The 19,400-nt window shown below is 35.5% G+C and overlaps 1 protein-coding gene, 2 long non-coding RNA genes and 1 pseudogene across 3 annotated transcripts; 2 read left to right on the top strand and 2 right to left on the bottom strand.

The window, feature by feature from the left end:
- Nucleotides 1-1,372: 1,372 nt before the first annotated feature.
- LOC113303940 (methionine gamma-lyase-like) lies at nt 1,373-3,194 on the bottom strand. Its single transcript, XM_026553025.1, has 2 exons — nt 2,282-3,194; nt 1,373-2,180 (listed from the first exon to the last, which is right to left on the bottom strand). The coding sequence occupies exons 1-2, from the start codon at nt 3,081-3,083 to the stop codon at nt 1,615-1,617; spliced, it is 1,368 nt and encodes a 455-aa protein (XP_026408810.1). The 5' UTR covers nt 3,084-3,194; the 3' UTR covers nt 1,373-1,614.
- Nucleotides 3,195-4,308: 1,114 nt separating this feature from the next.
- On the bottom strand, nt 4,309-7,572 carry LOC113302683. The gene is made up of 3 exons (XR_003337020.1): nt 7,095-7,572; nt 4,975-5,121; nt 4,309-4,692 (listed from the first exon to the last, which is right to left on the bottom strand). It is a non-coding gene; the product is annotated as an uncharacterized LOC113302683 (long non-coding RNA).
- A 400-nt stretch (nt 7,573-7,972) lies between these two features.
- LOC113301634 lies at nt 7,973-9,504 on the top strand. Its single transcript, XR_003336399.1, has 5 exons — nt 7,973-8,124; nt 8,345-8,558; nt 8,664-8,769; nt 8,873-9,076; nt 9,190-9,504. It is a non-coding gene; the product is annotated as an uncharacterized LOC113301634 (long non-coding RNA).
- Nucleotides 9,505-16,386: 6,882 nt separating this feature from the next.
- On the top strand, nt 16,387-16,505 carry LOC113306998 (annotated as a pseudogene).
- Nucleotides 16,506-19,400: the final 2,895 nt, after the last annotated feature.

The raw sequence follows: 19,400 nt of genomic DNA, 5'->3' as shown, positions 1-19,400 counted from the left end.
TCCGAAGTCTGATAGTAAGATAATGTATGTAGCATGGACTAATACAGTTTAATGTTCAAATATGAACGAGGTACCAGGGTTTTCTACATGCGTAGTTTTCCTCGTTAATGAAACTTCTGGTATCTTGTGTTTTTCCTTTTTTCACATCATATTGTTTTATCTTTTTTAGGAATAACACAGGTAGTACGTATTCAATCCAAGTAGTATAATTCCTTATTAATTGAGATGAATAACGAGACTTGTTCTTATTGAATTTGCATCTTGAAAGATGGATCACAAGATTCATACTTGTTAGAATTCGAATCACATAGATTCAGATACGACTAGATTGATCTTGGATATTGATTTGTGAGATTGTTTAAGATCTCTTATACACTATCTTAGTCTTAGACATAATGATTGTGGAAGAGATAATATAAAAACTCTCTATACATATTGTCCAAAGATAATTTAGATCTACTTGCAATTGTATTACGTTTTATCCATACAGGCTCCCGAACGAAAAAGTTGGTGGTGTACTTGGTACCCTCTAATTTTCTTGGTCTATAAATGGTTTTCCTATATCTAAAAATTTGGGGAAATCAAATCATTGATATTTTTCTTGGGGTTGATTTGGATGGTCAATCTTGTTTCGTTATGTTGATAAATGTTGTTCTTACTTTTATTCGATTATTAAGATGCTATATTTGTTCTTTTTCGCTAAAAAACTGGAAAAAAAAACTATCAAGGAATCGATTGAAGTTCGTTTGTCTGATATCAGTGAAATTGGGGACTATAATAGAATGAGTTAAGGAGGTTTTGATAATTACCAATGGTTTTGTCCGAGCAAAAAAATGTTAATGGTTTTGGTAGTTCTTTCTAAACATCTCAACCACTCGTAGACGCTCAAATTTACGGCTTTGAAATGGTGTACAATGTTGTCAGCACAAAAATGATTCTTAGTGTTTTCTATATGTGTCACCCTTATTTTAGAAAAAAATTTAAGACATCCTCCTCTACCGAAAATGCCCTAATAGCAAGTATTGAATATATTCTAAATTGGTCCGACGGTTCGAATCCTTATAATTCCTAAAATTCCTAAATGGATAGAAGTTAGGAGTAGTCCAGAGACCAGTGTACGAAGTTATCAGTACGAAGTTATCACAAAAAGATATATATTCCGAATAATTTCTCTACATTGAAAAATATCAAAATCATTAGATATGTATTTTTCGATGAAGAATCACTAAATATGTAGAATATTACGGATTTTGCATAAAAAAGAAAACAAATATTTTTTTCAAATTTTAAATATATTATTATTTTGAAAAAACAATCATGTGTAGAAGTCAATTTCAAAAATCTAATATGGATAAGTACCTATTGCGTCTAAAAAAATACTCTTTTATTTAATTTTGGGGGAATATCATTTTAATATTAATAATTGTCCTTAAACAATAAACAAAGCATAAAAGAAAAAATAGCAACGACCTTGAAATTGTACCAAGTATGACACGTTACAATCAAGTGAAAACAATACAAGATTCTAAACAAACTTCAAAGAAGTGAAAAGGAATCAGATTGAACCGAAACTCGATTGAACAACCATCGTTCAGCATATCTTTTAGCATATTTTCACATCTTTCCATCTGACATCCTAGTGATAGCTTTTTCAAACTGGTTCCATCTTTGTTCTAATGTTCCAGTATATCCAACCGACATTCTAATCAACCCTGGAGATATCCCCGCTAACTCTTTCTCCTCGTTATTCAGCTCACTGCTAGTACTACTCGAGGAACATGACATAAGTGTTTCATAATAACCCAAACTCACTGCCATCAAACCAAACTGACTACAATTTTGCAACTGATTCATCAAACGATTCGCTCGATCCTCAGTTTCCATGTCCAGGCAAAGGATTCCACCAAATCCATAGTCAGGGTTGGCCATTGATTTCAAAAGTTTGTGATCAGGGTGTTCTTCAAGCCCCGGGTATATGACTTTCAAGCCCATTTTCTTCATTCTTGTTGCATATGTTAAGGCTCTATGACAATGAGCTTTCATTCTTAAGCTCAAATGAGGGATCCTTTCTGACAACTCAAATGCTACTTTGGCATTCATTGTCGGTCCCAATAACATCAGTGCCCCTTGATGAAGATCCATCATAGAGTTCACTACACTTGCCGGTCCACATATCGCACCTGCATCGTTAAATTATGAAGAAAAGAAATCTTTTGAGAAAAAATATCCAATTAAAAAAAAAAAGACAATTCTTGAATAACAGATGAATGAAAGGACGTACCTGCGATGATATCGGCTCCGCCGCTGATATATTTGGAAATACTATGAACAACAACATCAGCACCCAGTCGAGCCGGAGACAAAACCATAGGTGCAAAAGTATTATCAACAACAACCATAACACCATTATCATGAGCTATCCTACAAAGCTCAGGCACATTAGCAACATCCAGAGTAGGGTTAGAAATTGATTCAAAATACAACACTTTCGTCTTCCCTTCCACGACCGCATTTCGAACACTCTCCAAATCTTTCACGTCAACAAAGGTAGTTGTAATATTACAAACTCTAGGCAGAAAATGTGTTAGCAGAGCATGCGTACCACCATATAAGCATTGAGAAGCAACCACATGTCCACCACTGGAACACAACTGCATCAAAACAGATGATATAGCTGACATACCACTTGAAGTACAATAAGCAGCTTCCGTACCTTCCATTGCTGCCATTGAACGACTAAGATTTAAAACCGTTGGATTGAAATGTCGGCTATAGATGAAAAAATCCTGATTAGCTCCTAATTCGCCATTAAACATTCTTCTCATAGTGTCAGGTTCCATCACTGTAAATGTCGCTGACGCTTCGATTGACATGTTTACCCCTCCATGCTCACCGAATTCGTGCCTCGCGTTTGCTAACGCCGACGCTGGATCTATCCGATCAACACCGTCCTTAAATAATAGGGACGCTTTCTTCGACGTGATAAAGGTTTCTTTATCAGCATCGTTTTCGTTACTCATAGATCTTTTCTTGCTAACGGGATGAGCAACAACAGCTTTGATATTGTTTTCCACCTCCGCCATGGATGAAGTATAAAAACTATACAAAATAACTTGATTGAAGCGGCTTAAGGTTTAGAAGAACGAAAGGGAAGGCAAAGGGAAAATTGTGTAGTATGGTAATGAAGGTGTATGGCGTATATATAGGGAGAGAGTAATTAATTAGAAAAAAATACGTTTCAACGTAGAATTAGGTTATATAGATACATCGTATGTGGACATTTTTAGTATATACGAGACCTACACGAGTTTGGGACTGTGAAAAAACGAAAGTAGATATGAGTTCATTCACGGGTGTAAAGTGTAAACCGGGAAATAAAGAGAGAAAGATTCTGAAACGATTCTGGATTGAAAGAAAAAACAAGATGAGAACTGACACTTCACAGAAAGTTTCACGGACTGGAATGCAAACCCATGCTTGCGTATAGGTTCACGTTGTTCATGGGCGCGCGGGAAGATGAGAGCCAAAATTTTGCATGTCATCATCTACGTTTACCAAACACTTTTGTCCTTGATGTCCCGGGATAGGTGGAGAGAAATGGTACACCTCTTTATGTGCGGTGTGCTTGACATTTCCACGCGTGTACTTGTACGCGTTGGATGCTTATCGTGTAGCCAATTGCTGAGAATTCCAACTCGACACGAAGTTGGAGAGAAAAAGGACTACTTTTCTCAATTCTCTGCTTTCTGGTAACAAATCACGTGTAAGGTACGTGAACGCTTTTTATCGTTATCTTATGCCAACGTCCACGTGTATAAGATGACCATTTTAAGCCGCACGACGTGTTCCATAAGTGGTGGAATCCTTATCTCGGGTCACAGTCATTTGCTTAGTTCCAAAGTGTGTTCAGTTCACACCATTATCCAAGGTACTGATATTGTCTTCCGTTGAGTATGGAGGATGGGGAAAGTGTACTTTCTTTTTACTTGTTTTGTTTGATTCTCATCTGAATCTAGTCATGTGATCACAATCAATCACCACAGTTGTACAGCCCCAACTTTTGCGAATGTGGTAAAACTCCGCATTATTGATTTTTAATCTAGAGACCACCTGGAAACATAGTGATGAAATAACTCTTTGAATAGAGCCTTATTTAGCCTACAGTATTGTAAACATGTAAATTTGACTAAGAAACGGGGATGATGATGGGGGCTTTCGGTATAAGCCAAAGCCACCATTCCCAAGACCGGGATCGTCAGAGACGATAATGGGGTTCTGGGAATAAGCCAAAGCCATCATTGTCAAAACCGGGGTCGCCATGTGCGCTTGTGGGTTGTACCAGAGGGAGGCTGCCCTGAAGATAATAACTGATGGGTGCTCAAATAGTCCCAGATGTGATAATACATGTGTACGGCTAATAATGGAAGACTTACTAGAAAATGCATTAAGGTACACGTGTACGGTATCCACATGTAGGACTTTGCCTATAAAAGCAAGGAATCCTCCCAAAAAGAGTAGAGTTCTCCAGATAATTGTATTCTGTATTGGGATTAGTCTCCTCATTACCCTAAGATAATTTAAGAGTGTTTACATTCGACGACTTCACTGGGACTAGTCCTCAGTACCAATATAATTTCAACTTTGATGGAGTCCTCGGCCACATGCAACCTAAACAATGCAGGCCCGGAATCCCTGTTAAAGAAACAGGAGGGTCAACCTAAAATACCCAGACAAGCAACGTAATCCACAATGACAAATAAATAAGCAAGACATCAAGCAACATAATGAAGTAATGACATTTGTATTGCACTGTGCATAACCGGTGTACAATCAAATACACTTTGTGTAGGAAGTACAAAACAAAAAAAAGTAAATGCATGTAATTGGTGTACAAGAAAATACACCTTGTAGAGCTAGTAAAATAATATGTAGTACACATGAAATACACCTTGTAGAGACAGTACAAAAATTTACCTTGCCTTAGTAGAAGTTTCCAACAAACTTCCTCTAAACCTTCTTGCATTCTCCACCACTGTCAGATTCACTATCCTTAAACTGTGCTACAGATTTCTCCTAAGAAACACTAGAAATCCTCCTTAATTCACCAGGGCTAGTACATTTCTGATCATCAAAATTCAAAAAAAAAAAAAGAACAAAAATTCAAAGAGTTTCAATGAAAGTATAGGTACCACAGGGCATTATACATAAATTCCTTACAAATGCAAGTATAGCTAACAACGTTCATAACGTATTCAGACACAACTAAGAAACCATGTGTACACAAAAAATGAGTTAAAATGTCCTAACAGTTGAAAGCATCACTTGATTCCCTGATTATGAAATTGCAGCTACATGTTACTATTGAATGCCGCTATTAACATAATCTGATACTTTATGCAAAACTGAACTTGAATAAAAAACTCTTAATAATTAGCATGTGTACAATTATGTACACATTAACAATCTACAGGTGTATAATTATGTACACTCTTCAACAGGTGTACAACTACGTACACATTGAAAATAAACTGGTGTATAACTATGTACACGTTAATAATATATGACGTGCACGTCCCTACAAGGGGAATGAACACAAACTAATACTTCAGAGAGAGAGGTACTTGAAGTATATTCGCCTGAAATTGTTCCCTCCCCCAGGCTTAGAAACAAAATGGAAGGCTCTATAAAATCAGGCACTGTGTCTAAACATAAGCCTGGGTTAAACTTCTGTTCTTGTAATTAAATTTGGATCTTTTACTTCAGTAATTCCCAAGTAAAAGAAATAACGATTAAAATCTTTGCTGGAAAAACTCAAAACTGGTCTGCTCGTATATTTTATCTAGTATCTATTCGCAAAACTCGTTTACTGCTGAAAGTTATTGATTCTTCCAAGTAAAAGAACTATCTTTATCAAAGAAGTTAGAATCAGAAGTTAGACAAACATGTGTTTTCATTAACATCTCCCTCCTCGCTTAAACTATGAGATGGATCAAGTAAATTCCAAAAGCATACACAAAGAACCAAATTGACTGTAGCTAGAAAAGAGAGAAGAAAGATGTTATTTCCGCTATTTAGCGTGGTATCTGCTAGTATATCCGCATATTATGATGATATTTCCACAAAAGATTGAACATTTCCAGCAACAAGGTTTTGATGATTTTAGGCATGTCTCTGCGTATTTCCGGCGAGCCTTTTTTATTTATGTTCTTAAGAAATACGAGTAAAAGCGACCGTCTTAGCGTTAAAATATGTATCATATTCTAAATGTTTCAACTTGTTTTCTAGTAATCTACTACAAGTAGATAGCTAAATAATTTTTCAAACAAGTAGAAATGTAAATTAAAAATAGTGACACGGCAACATATGTCTATCTGATCTTAATAGAGTCTTCGATAAAACCGACTTATATCAAAATGAAAATATAAAGTTTCTCTTGATGATATAAAATCAAGATGCCTTCTAAGTGTTCAAAAGGACAAGATGTACACATCCAAACATTTTACATACGTGTGGAATCTTATTAGCTAGTTATCATGTTGCAGAGATGTAGTACTCCCAAACAAAAATAAAATGTCATCTCATTCCCTCTTTTGAAAAGATTCATTTTCACTGCAAATAGCTAGCTCATAATCCAATGAGCCTAGAGATTTAATACATTTTTGCTTGCATTTGCGTGGATTCTGCACCCTTAGCTAGGGGTTTAGTATACATTTTAAAACTGTGCCTAATTGTCATCAACTTTGGTGTATATATATATATATGTATCCTATTTTATATAGAAATTATAGGTTGTTTCTTAAAATGATCATGCTAGAGTTCTGTACAAACAGTTTCATAAGATATATGCAAATTCGCGGTGTCGGAATACTTATTGATTGATCGATCGATCTTAATCTAGCATGGTTTGTTATCCTAATCTACTACCAACACATCCACAATTAAACAACACCAACCAAATTACAAAAAAAGTCAACATGCTAATACAAATGCAACGAAATCCATAACAAATTTAGATCGAATGCATAAAAATCAAAACCAAAAATCAAATTAAAGAAATCTAATATCAAAATTTGGTTAGTACCACTACTACTTACATTTTTGAATGAAAGGAGTCCAATATCTCATAGATAAGAAACGACTCTATGAGCAGATTCGACGGGAAATATAAGCAGAACAAATGACATCTTCTCATGATGCGTTAGATCCATGCTTCGCAATCTGTCTGTGACCTCCATTTTCCATTAACCAAAACAAAAATTATTTCTCTAGATCTTCAGATTTGATGAAAAAGAAGAAGAGTTTAAAGAGTTTATCTCTCTATTTTTTCTGAGGGACTGAGAGTAATTCAAATTAAATGACAAAAACATGTTGTCATCTTCCAAATCGCTTCTAAAGGACGAAATTATCTTCAATTTTGATCTGCTAAAATTTATCGATTTTGAAATAATCTTCAAGAAAAGGATCTGAGACGACGATTTAGGTTTTTTAAAAATGAATCTAGTGTTGTTCGATTATCATAATTAGGTTTGAAGATTGGAATTTTATTGAAACGTTGATATTTGATTTTATGATTTTTTTCTTCTCTTGTTTTGATGAAATGAAAATGAAAAAAATGGAAACTCAATTATGAAGAAGTGATATTACGCTTAGGTGCGGGCTATTTTTGTCTACGAAGAAAATTAGTTTTGAACTGAATCGTTCAACAAATGATTAATCCGTATGAAATTTGGTGAATTTGGATCCCTGATACTAGGCTTGAAATGGCAGGACTAGAAAATCTAAAGCCGATTAACTTTGGGACTAAACGTCATTTTCTACAATTTTTTCTCGTATTTGCCACTTGCATCTTAGACCAAATAGGGCCTCACTGAACGGAAAGAGGGAGAATGGGACCCATACTAAACTCACCCTCTTCGAAACCACAAGGTTGGAAGGGTCCCACCCCACTAAATTTATTAGGTACTAGGTAAAGTTGTTCGATCGAGGGAGAGGAGGTAAAAGTTAAAACGATGGCGGTTCTGCGTTCGGGACGGAACATTAGTTCTTCATCTAACTCCAAAGTTTGCGTTCGTCTGATCCTGCACTTGGTGGCTCTAGACGTTTGCGAAGTGTTCTTCCCACCTGGTAATTCTATTTGCTTAATTTTTCCGACGATTATCTAATCGGTCTGGGCTGGGGTTTTGAAATCCCTAATTGAGTTACACATTGCGAAATGCTTGATTTAACTCGTACTATTATACAATGTTTGTTGTTGTTTCCATGTTTGCTTACATTGTCTTACACATGTCATATCCATCCTAAACACTTCCCATTCGCTTTGATATTATAATGAACTTCTCCACAGCCGCCAGCGTTCATCATGAGACAATATTGCTTTTCTAGAGTGCCAAATATTTGTTCTGCATCCTCTTGTCCGGTATTGCTTACAAGAATGATTCACGTAAAGAGGCTGAGTAAAGTAGGCGTATTGGTGCATTTTCTTCTTCCATGGCATGGTCAGTTGACCTCATATGTAAGCAGGGGTTGTAATTTCCGAAGAGAATGTTAACTTAGACATGGTAACTGGTTATTGACACATCTATCTATCTATCGCTAACTCAATTGAATGCTTTTGATTTGCTCAAACTTTTGAGTGATTTTGGTTTTAATCTTGGCAATTTCAGGCTACCTAAACATCCTGAACCCATCAAGGGGTGCACAACTAAAGAACGTCATGATGGAGTAAGGCCGTATGCAACGGATGCCATAAGTGCCTATAATAAAACAACAGTCAGTTTTCTTCTGAATCTTTCTTTTCTTGAAATTGGGCCATTTTTGTTGGATTCCCTTAATCTTTCTTTTTTGTTCTGCTGCCTCGGCCTAAAATTCTTAGGGTACAAAATATGAGCTGGTGGAGCCTAGTTTCCTTACAACTGTGTATATTGGGAAATGCATTCTTCACCATATCGACTTCACGGCTAAAAAGACTGATGTTGCTATGCTCCAGAGGAGATGTTTTTTGCCGAACTGACATCTATCATGGGGGTTCGTTGTGTCAAGTTTTGCAAATGCATGGGGCCAAAAGATTCAATTTCAGGTTTGTATTTATCATGTTTGTTTTGTTTGTTAATTGATTTGTTTGTGAATCGGGGGATCACTATTATGATATATGACAACTTGTAATGTCGACTCTAAGAATTCGTCTTACAGGAGATAAAAACAATGGCTGCCTTTATTGCAACACTCGCAATGTTCAGCATCCCGCGGATGGAGGATTCAAAACTGGCCGTGCTGGATGAATAAAAACTTCAATTCCATGGCTTGTTGACAGTGAACTTTTCATGAACATAAGAAGTGTAGTGAAACTTAATTTAGAGTCCGACTATGTTTGAGGCTTGCATAGTTTCCTTTTGAAATTTGTTCCTACGAATGAAAGTCTGGCCTCTGTGTGAAAGGCATTGTACATACGTATTCAAAAGTTTTTGAGCAACTTAGAAGTCGATCTAGTGTATCTTACATCATTCATCTTTTGGTAGTTGCTTTTTTGTTTCTTTGACGTCTGAAAAACTCAAAAAAAATAATTACAATATATATTTGAACATTTTCCTGGTTTCTCCTGCTATCTCATGCGTTGGAGTGCAGCTTTCCATCCCTTTGTCATTCCTGGTTTTTCCATGGATGATTTCACACGGTGCTAAAGAACCTTTTTGTGTTAGACCCATAGTTCCTTGAAGTAAATCCTTGACCACTGTTTAAGTGAGTCAGCCTGATCATATTTACCATGTGATCCTTGAAGTCCCATCCTCCAAATGTTATTTGCGAGCTGACAATGTCGAAAAATCAATGATTCAACTCTCTTCGTCATGGTGTTCTCGTGAGATGGTGGTTTGAAGGTTGGTAGTTATTGTGTTCAGTGAGGTAAATATTAGCTTGGATATATGCGAATTTAGATGTTTCTGGCCGTAACTCAAATTCAGTGGGGGAAATATTATTATCTTCAACTTTCCATCGTTATCTTATGCCGACGTCCACGTGTATAAGATAACAATGGTAAGCAGTACGACGTGTTCCATAAGTGGTGGAATCCTTATCCCAGGTCGTAGTCATTCGCTCAGTTCCAATGTGTGTTCAGTTCACACCATTATCCAAGGTACTGATATTGTCTTCCATTGAGTATGGAGGATGGGGAAAGTGTACTTTCTTTTTACTTGTTTTGTTTGATTCTCATCTGAATCTGGTCATGTGATCACAATCAATCACCACAGTTGTACAGCCCCAACTTTTGCGAATGTGGTAAAATTCCGCATTATTGATTTTTAATCTAGAGACCACCTCGAAACATAGTGATGAAATAACTCTTTGAATAGAGCCTTATTTAGCATACAGTATCAAGAGATTATAGGTCTGTGTCACTGCCATGAACCTTGGGCACCCTTGGTTGGATCTTGTACGCAGAGTTGAACCGTAGGAATCCCCCATATTCCCAGCCATGAAAACTCATCTCTATGCTTATTACCTAAAACAGATGTTCATGCATCAGATAGGGGAAAAAGAAAATCACAATTAATGGAGTTATGGTTTCAATGATTCCCATACATATTTCCTAATTTGTTAAGGAAAATAAAATTAAAAATTATAGAGAATAATAAATAACGTGAGAGAAATGTGAGCTAATCAGGGAGGGAGGAATGTGCACCCCGGTTAAACGCGGGTGCACGTAAATGGACTCCTGAAAAAAAAAATTAATACGAAAAGAGAGAATTTTTATTTCTTAAGAATTGTTTGACAGACTAACATTATCAGAATGGATAGCATTAGATAACCATATTGGCTTATCATGCTGCCATTCCTGAGTACTAGTAAAAGAAAGAACTTTCTTAGTTATAGTATCTGCCACATTATTGCCATCATGATGGATAAAACTACATTTCCATGTGGTAAAACTATTAAATAAATGAATTGTATCATGTATTATGCTCGCATTGGTCCACTTTACTGCTCCCTTTTTCCCATTGATTGCGTTCACCACCCTTTGGCTATCCCCCTTCAGATGAAGATCCACAATTCCTTTCTCCTTTGCCAAAGCTACTGCTTCCAAAGCTTCCAATGCTTCTGCTTGTTGCGAATCTACAACTTTTGTGCAGTGTCTCCTAGCTCCATTGCTTGCACCTGTAAAATTGCGACAAATCAGTTCTATTCCTGTCAGTTTATTAAATTTACACCATGCTGCATCAAAATTAACTTTGATAAAATAAATATCAGGTTTCCTCCAGATTTTTTGTCTAGGAGGAGCCCTTGATTCTCTTCTTCTATTTGTTAAAGTAATTTGGGTTCTTGTCCAGTCAGCAATATGAGTTTTCACACTGTTGGCTATTTCTTCAATCTGCACCTGAGAATTTTCAAACACCACATTGCATCTGGTTTTCCAAGCGTGCCACATAGTAAAACAAATGCAATTAAATTGTGTCATATTTTTGGGTCTATTACCAATATCATTGTCAAACCAAGAGGAAATTCATTCATGAACATTCTTCCCTTGCAAAACCTGTACACAATTAGAATCAATTCTACCAAAAACAGATATAAAAATATTACATTCAACAAAGAGATTCTGTTGGGATTCATCATGGTCACTACAAAGGGGACATTCATAAGTAGAGTAATGAGTATATTTAGTTATTTTATCTCTAGTTGGCAGACATTTTTGGAGCACTTTCCAAATGAAATGTTGAATCTTAATGGGGAGGTTAGCTTTCCAAAGTGCCTTTCAATCAATCATATTGCTATTGACAGGTTTATCCAAGATAGCCCTATAAGCACTTTTTACATAGAAAAATCCATCACTAGATGGTTTTCATCTAATAATGTCCCTAACTGACATTGGGATTCTTATCTCTTGAATTGATCTAACAGTAGCATTATCAAACAAGGCTTCTAGTATATCTAATTTCCAAGTTTTGGTACTGCTATCCATTAGATCTGACACCTTACTAATAGCAGTAGAAACAAAGTTGGACTTTGGAGGACCCTCCATGCTAGGGATCCAGTTGTCCTTCCAGATGGAAATATTATTGCCATCACCTACCTGCCAATAATAAAACTGTTTTATCATATCAATCCCATCACAAACTCCCTTCCACACCCATGAACCATTTCAAGAGAGAGCAAAATTTATAGGATTTTGACCATTAAAATACTTATGGCTGAGAAGAACAGACCAAGGAGCATCTGGTTCCTCAATCATTCTCCAAGCTAATTTAGCTAGTAGAGCTTGGTTGAGGATAGCAGACTGTCTGATATTTAGTCCTCCGAATTCTTTAGGAATGGATATATGGTTCCATTTTTTTAGTGAAAACACCTCTTTCTCCTTGTTTTTTATTCCACCAAAAATTTCTTTCGGCAGTATCCATCTTATCAGTAATGGTTTTTGGCATGGGAAAAACATCCATATGATGACTGGCTAATGTTCCTAAGACAGATTGTGTGAGAGTGAACTTACCAGGTTAGGCTACAAGCTTAGATTGCCAAGGAGCTAGCCTGTCATTGAATCTTTCTAACAGAGGAGTAAAGGACTCAACTTTATTCTTTTGAAGCAATAAAGGGACACCAAGATATTTATCCTGCAAGGATAACTTTTTAATATTCAAAATATTTGAGACTTTAGTTTTGATGTTACCTGGAACTTTAGGGATAAAAGCAATTCCATATTTGTCAAAGTTGACTGACTGACCCGAGAATTTGCTAAAATCAGCAATAATCTTAGCTATATAAGCAGCTTCATTACTGTTTTCTCTAGCAAAGAGGAGGCAGTCATCTGCAAAAAATAAGTGACTCACAAGAGGATCAGTTTTGGTAATAGTGCAACCATGAATATAGTTATTAGATTCAGCAGTAAAGAGAGCTATAGACATAGATTCCATGCAAGGGATAAACAGGTAAGGTGATAAAGGGTCACCTTGCCTCGGGACTCTTTGAGGTTTGTACAATATTCAGCAGCATTTGGAGGAATAGTAGACCTACTCATATCAAATAAGTGATCCTTAAGATTATTAGATATATCATTTCTATCAGTGAGCCAGGTACCCATAGAGTTTTGCAAGGTGTCTATGTTTATTTTTTTCCTCATAAAATTGACTTTTTGATGATAGTAAGCTGTGTTTCTATCCCCATTTCTAAGATCTCCATATTTATTTCTTTGTTTCCAAAAGTCCTCCTCATTGTCATACAACTGATTTAACTTTCAATTGAGTTCTTCTATCAAATGGATATTGTCATTATTATTGGTCTTATATAAGACCTCTAATTGGGACTTGATCTTATTAATCTAAGTTGTTATATTTTCAAAACTTATATAATTCCATTTTCTAAGTTCTTGCCTAGTGTTAAACAAAGATTTGGTCAATCTAAAAGCATGCGAACCATTACTGTTCACTTACCAACTATTTTCAATAACAAATTTACAAGAGTTATCTTTAAACCAAGCTTTGTTTAACCTAAAAGCTTTGTAGGTATCATTCTGAGTTTTGGAAGTAGTAAGCATGATGGGGAAGTGGTCAGAAGCGAAGGGAATAAGATGATAAACAACACATGAAGGGTAAAAATTAAGCCAACTGTCATTAGCTAGAAATCTATCCAACCTTTCTAAGATCAAAGTATGGCATTTTCTCCTATTTGTCCAAGTATAAGGATTACCTATATAATTTATGCTGTGAAGACCATTAACATCTAAAAGGTTATTGTTCTCATCTAAAATGTTTTGACTGATCCTGTTTCCACCATCCTTTTCATCCTGAGAAATAACAAAGTTCAAGTCTGCAGCCACTATCCAAGGAAGGTTCATATGAGTTGAGAAAGCATTTATGTAATTCCATAGTTCAGTTCTAATGATAGGATCTAGAGCTCCATATATAAGAGTTACCAGGGATTTTTTAGTTCTAGCATCCATTTCAATAGTACAATGAATTATATTTAGCTTAGCTTCTATAATTTTAATGTTAATACCATCCTTCCAAAGAAGACATAATCCTCCGGATGTACCTATTGGGTATTGAAAGAATCTATTATTATAATGCAGGCTAGAGGTGTATTGCTTCATCTTTTTTGTGCTATTCTTAGTTTCGATTAGGAAAATAATATCAGGATTATTAGACCTAATCAAATCCTTCAAATGCTTCCTAGTGTCTTTATTTCCAAAACCACAAACATTCCAAGACTGGATTTTCATATTTTTTTGTTTTTTGAAAAAACTCACTATTAGGAAAGAAATTATAATGATTGGTTTGTGTAAAAAAAATAAGTAAGGTTTTTAGGCAGTTTAGAAAGTACCTCATTCTCCCATGTCATGTTGTCAAATTGCTTGTCTCTTTGTGTATTTCTATTTGTTGCTTGTTTCCCAGAAATGACCACGTTGTTGACTGCGGATGCTTCTTCCTTAGTGCTTATCCTTCCTTTGTCAGCATGGGGTTCAATAAATCTCTGTCTTTTCTGTAGTCTAGCTTGAGCCTCTTCACTATCGTTTTCAGTTTGGATCTTGACAGGCTTTCCATCTTGAGGAGGAGTAAAGGGAGTGGCTCTTGCAGGCTTTCTAGAGATAGGCTTAGGGGTTATAGTAGCGGCATTGCGAGTTACAGCATTCTTCCTTAATCTTCCCACACCTCCAAATGGATAAGGCTTAGCATGTATAGATTTCACATATTCAGCTGCATCCTTACAGGCATCCTTGCAATGATTTATGATAAAACAATCTTTACATAATTTATGAGGTTGTTTTTCATAGTAAAATTTGACCCATTTTGTTACTCCAGCATCAGTGATTGCTAGTGCACCTCTTTTTAGGTGGGGTAGTTAACTCAATTCTTACACAAACTTTGACAGGGACTCCTTCTTCTGGGATTGCATTCTTTGGTTCAATAGCTAAAACCTCTCCTAAAAATTTCCCCATGTCTTCAACTGACTTGACATTCATGTGCTCTGGTTGCAGGTTTTTTAATTGTATCTAGTAGACTTGTTTGGTCCAATCAAGGTTTTGGTGTACCATACCATGAAAGTAATCATACAAGATGCATAAATATCCATCTATATTCCAGGGACCTTCATCAATTAACTTATCCACCACTTCTTTGCTCTTAAGCTTAAAGATCATGATATTTGTGTCAACTTCAATAATCTTCACTTCTTCTAGAGGGATAAAGTTTCAAGTGAACTGAATGTTCTGCTCAACACCACCATAACCCATTTTCCCTTCAATGATAACTTTTCCTATGAGATAGAAATCCCATTCTCCTTCTTCTTAATCTTCAATATCAAAATCAGATTGATTGAAAACAATATTATCTTCTTCATCCTTCAATTCCAATATTGCTTGTCTGAATTTTGCCGCTAAATAAGAAACCTCAACACTTGGGTTGGAATTCGTTTTACCAGAAACCCTAGTTTCATCCATTAGATAATTATGCAGAAGGTAGCTTTCTATGTTTATGTTTTGTGATATGTGGTTCATATATACATAATACATATTAGGGCTACTGCAAATAGCTGGGATATTTGATTCCTGAGTATTAGGGATAGAGAGATTTTTGGGTTTGTTTGAAACAGGAAAGGAAACAGAATGAGCTGTGTTTGACCAAAACAAGAGAAGGGGAAAAACGATTTGCAATTTGTATCGGGATTTATTCCTTGCACACGTTCGGTTTACACGATTAGATTTATCTGTTCTTGGATCGGAAATGAATCAGACTATCTTCGAGAAGCAGAAGATAACAATGGGGATTTCAGGGAAAACATTAGCTTCAACAAGCAGGATAACAACAGCAGCAAACGCTATAAACACCACATGATACTCCGCCAACGCCATTTTTGAAACAAGCAATCTGTAAACACAAGGGAAGAAAGTCGGGAGTTAGTTTTCCATTAAAGGAAAAAACTTTTCAAAAATTCAAATCTAAAATTTTGTTTTAAAAACACAAAAACAAATGTTTTTCAAGACAACATTAAAAGGATTCAATAAAAGATTATATTTCAAAAGGTTGGATTCACTGTTTGAGCATTTGAGATAGGGAAAAAGGAATTTGAAATTTGCTGAGTCGACTCAGCAATCGCCTGATTTGCAGAGCTTATTGGAATTTCTACAAACTAATATCAATCACGGACTCCTGAAAATTGACACATATTATAAATGATAATAATATTGTAATATAGAGAAAGAGGAGAAGAAGATACAAAGTAAAGGGAGAAAGAAGAAGAGTTCTCATTAGATGTGCGTGTCTATAATACAATGTTTAAGCCTCTATTTATATAGATAGATGACTTGGTGTCCAAGATATGTAAACTCTAAGCTTAGACACGAAGGGCATCTTAGTAAATAAACAATGGTTTATAACAATCCCCCTGATGACCACTGTGGCTAAAGCAATCGATCATACCAGCAGTAATGCACCAGAACCCATCATAACTCTGTAGTTAAGAGTGCTTGGGTGAGAGTAGTACTAAGATGGGTGACCTCTTGGGAAGTCCTCATGTTGATAACGTATTGTAATATAGAGAAAAAGGAGAAGAAGATACGAAGTAAAGGGAGAAATAAGAAGAGTTCTCATTAGATGTATGTGTCTATAATACAATGTTTAAGCCTCTATTTATATAGATAAAAGACTTGGTGTCCAAGATATGTAAACTCTAAACTTAGACAAGAAGGGCATCTTAGTAAATAAATAATGGTTTATAACAAATGAAAGACTTTTTACCAAAAATTGTAGGAAAATAAAATGATTTGATATAAATGAAGTATATACACAAAATACTCAACAAAAGATAGGTGGCTCAGTGATTGCATATCTAGCCTAAAAAGCGTGTAGTCAAGGTTTCGACGTTCGACTTCCTTTATAAACAAATCGAATAAAAATAGTCTAACATAGTTAAAATGTCGATGAGGACTTTCAAACAACGCCCAACGCGATATGTAGTCAAGGGTTAGACTTCCTTTGTGGGTATGGCTTTCAGGGACATTGAAAAATTGAAGGCGAAATGGAGAACATAGAACTTTTTTGCCCGAGAAATGGTGGTTCTCTATATCGCTATCTACAAAATTAAACCTTTTCCCGAAACCATTACCATTAAATCACAAGTTATCACAATATGCTTTTTGAGGGTCTTTGGTAGTTACAACTCCGAGATGACAAAGAGTAAGAAGTTGGTATGGAAATAAAACAAATCAACTTCAAAAATTTGCTTATAAGTTAAACCGTATCTTAACCTCCAAAGAAACAAAATATTTTTTATTTTTAATGAGAAGAAAAGTTACAAGGTGTTAAGATACATCTTAAGAAGTAACTTTTCAAAAAATAAAAAAACTTGAGAGTAAAGGTGAAATACCATAGAAAATAAGAAACTTCATATGATATGTCTAATGTTGTCCTAGTATCATTTCAGGACAGTCCCTGGTACGAGCTTTGCACAACAAAACGGTATTACTACTTCCTTCAAAAGAAATACTAATTTTATCTAATACAATAAACTTATTTAAGAAAGCCGGTAATTCTTCTTTCCAACCGTTGAAAACTGAAGATTTCCTAGCTTCCACCGCTAATTTATCAGCAACATAATCGCCAGATCTATGGACGAATTTGAACACACAAAAGTTGTTGCATTCTGCCAACTTCTTCATGGCTTCCTTCACTAAATTTCGATTCCTCCAGTCCATCATTGTTTCCTTGTCTTTAATGAACCTCACCATTCTTTTGAAGTCCCCCTCAATCCAGAAAATTTTCATACCTTCCTCCCCTGCCCATTTACCTCCCTGTAAAAGAGCTAACGCTTCAGATTTTTTTGCACCCGAAGCTTTGAGTATTCCTGACTTACATCCTCTTCCATCACCTGCATCATTCGTAAAGTCAGACCATAACCTGCATTCATTGTCTTCGAAACCCAAGAAACATCATAGTTGAGTTTAAAGCAATGTATGTCAAGTGATTTCCGTATTAGGTCTAAAAGATTATAACTTGCTACTAGAGTTAGTGTTCCTATCCCTATTAGTCTTGCATCAGAAATCAGATGTCTTTGAATTATAATTGAAGTTTGCAAAGAAGAATTATCCTTTTGTTCAAAGATTCTATTGCATCTTCTTTCCAAATGAACCAACACTTGGTTGCACAGATTTCAGTTACCTTGTTCCTTGCTGCATGCCACAAATCATAGCTACAATATTATTATTACTCCAGTAAACACTTGGTGGTAGCATCCAAATTATTTTAGCATACCAACATTCAAAAAATAAGTGTTGTAAGGATTCATTGCCATTATTACAGAATGTGCAGTTACTGTATACATCATGCATGTATCTGCTAAGAATCCGAGTAACAGGTAAAGCATCATTTAAGCATTTCAAAAGAAAAAGTTTTACCCTTTGAGGCAGTCCAACTTTCCAATTTTTTTTCCAAAATAGTTCCTATTCAGTATCTACATTCTGGATTCCGCACAATCTATCATACAAAGACTTAACCGTGAACATGTCATTCCTAGTTAGTTTCCATCTAGGTTTGTCATGTTCTAAGGTATCATTCCTATCTGCATATAGTTTGATATTTAAAATAGGGCAATTATATGAGGGAAATAAATTTTGATAAGTTCTTGCTTCCGCTTACTGGTATCTGGATTATTCAAGTACGATACAAGTGTTAACATATTATTCTTTTCAGAACACAAAATATCCAAAGTAAAGTCTGGATCTGGTATCCATTGATCACTTCATATATTGGTGGAATTTCCATCTCTTACTTCCCAACAAATACGTTTGTGGATCAGATTTATTTCCTGCAAGACACACTTCCACATCTAAGAGGAGTTAACACTTTTTTCAGTTTGAAAACAGATTTTTGTTGAACTATTTTTTCTTGAACGTCTTAACCCACCAGGAGTATGGTTTAGAGACGATTATCCAGGAAATTCTAGTCATCATTACTTGATTCATTTTATCAGCATCCCTAAAACCCAAGTCTCCCATGGTTAAGGGTTTTCACATGAACTTCCACGACTTTATATAGTGATCATTTTTATTTGCTTCCTTGCCCCACCAGAAGTTTCTCTGGATAGCATCAATTTTAGCTGTGATTTTTTTGGGTAACTTAAAGCATCCCATTTAACACACAGGTAAGATAGAGAGTACTAATTTATTTAGAATCAGTTTGCTAGGTTGCTTCAAAATCATACTTTTCCAACCTTTCACCCTCTCTTCCATTCTGCTTACAATGAAATCAAAGGTTTTACGCATTGATTTATCAATAAAAAGTGGTACTCTTAAGTAGGAATATTTAATGTCAATTTTCTTTATTTTTAAGAGTCTTGACATCATTTTTTTGAGTTTGTGTTGAATTTTCTTCAAGAAGAAAATCCCTAACTTTTCAAAGTTTACTATTTGACCAGAGACTAAA

The sequence above is a fragment of the Papaver somniferum genome, chromosome 8 (genome assembly GCF_003573695.1).
Source record: "Papaver somniferum cultivar HN1 chromosome 8, ASM357369v1, whole genome shotgun sequence".
NCBI classification, from domain to species: domain Eukaryota; kingdom Viridiplantae; phylum Streptophyta; class Magnoliopsida; order Ranunculales; family Papaveraceae; genus Papaver; species Papaver somniferum.
The sequence above is the reverse complement of the archived record's forward strand: the minus strand, read 5'-3'. Positions and strand labels throughout refer to the sequence as shown.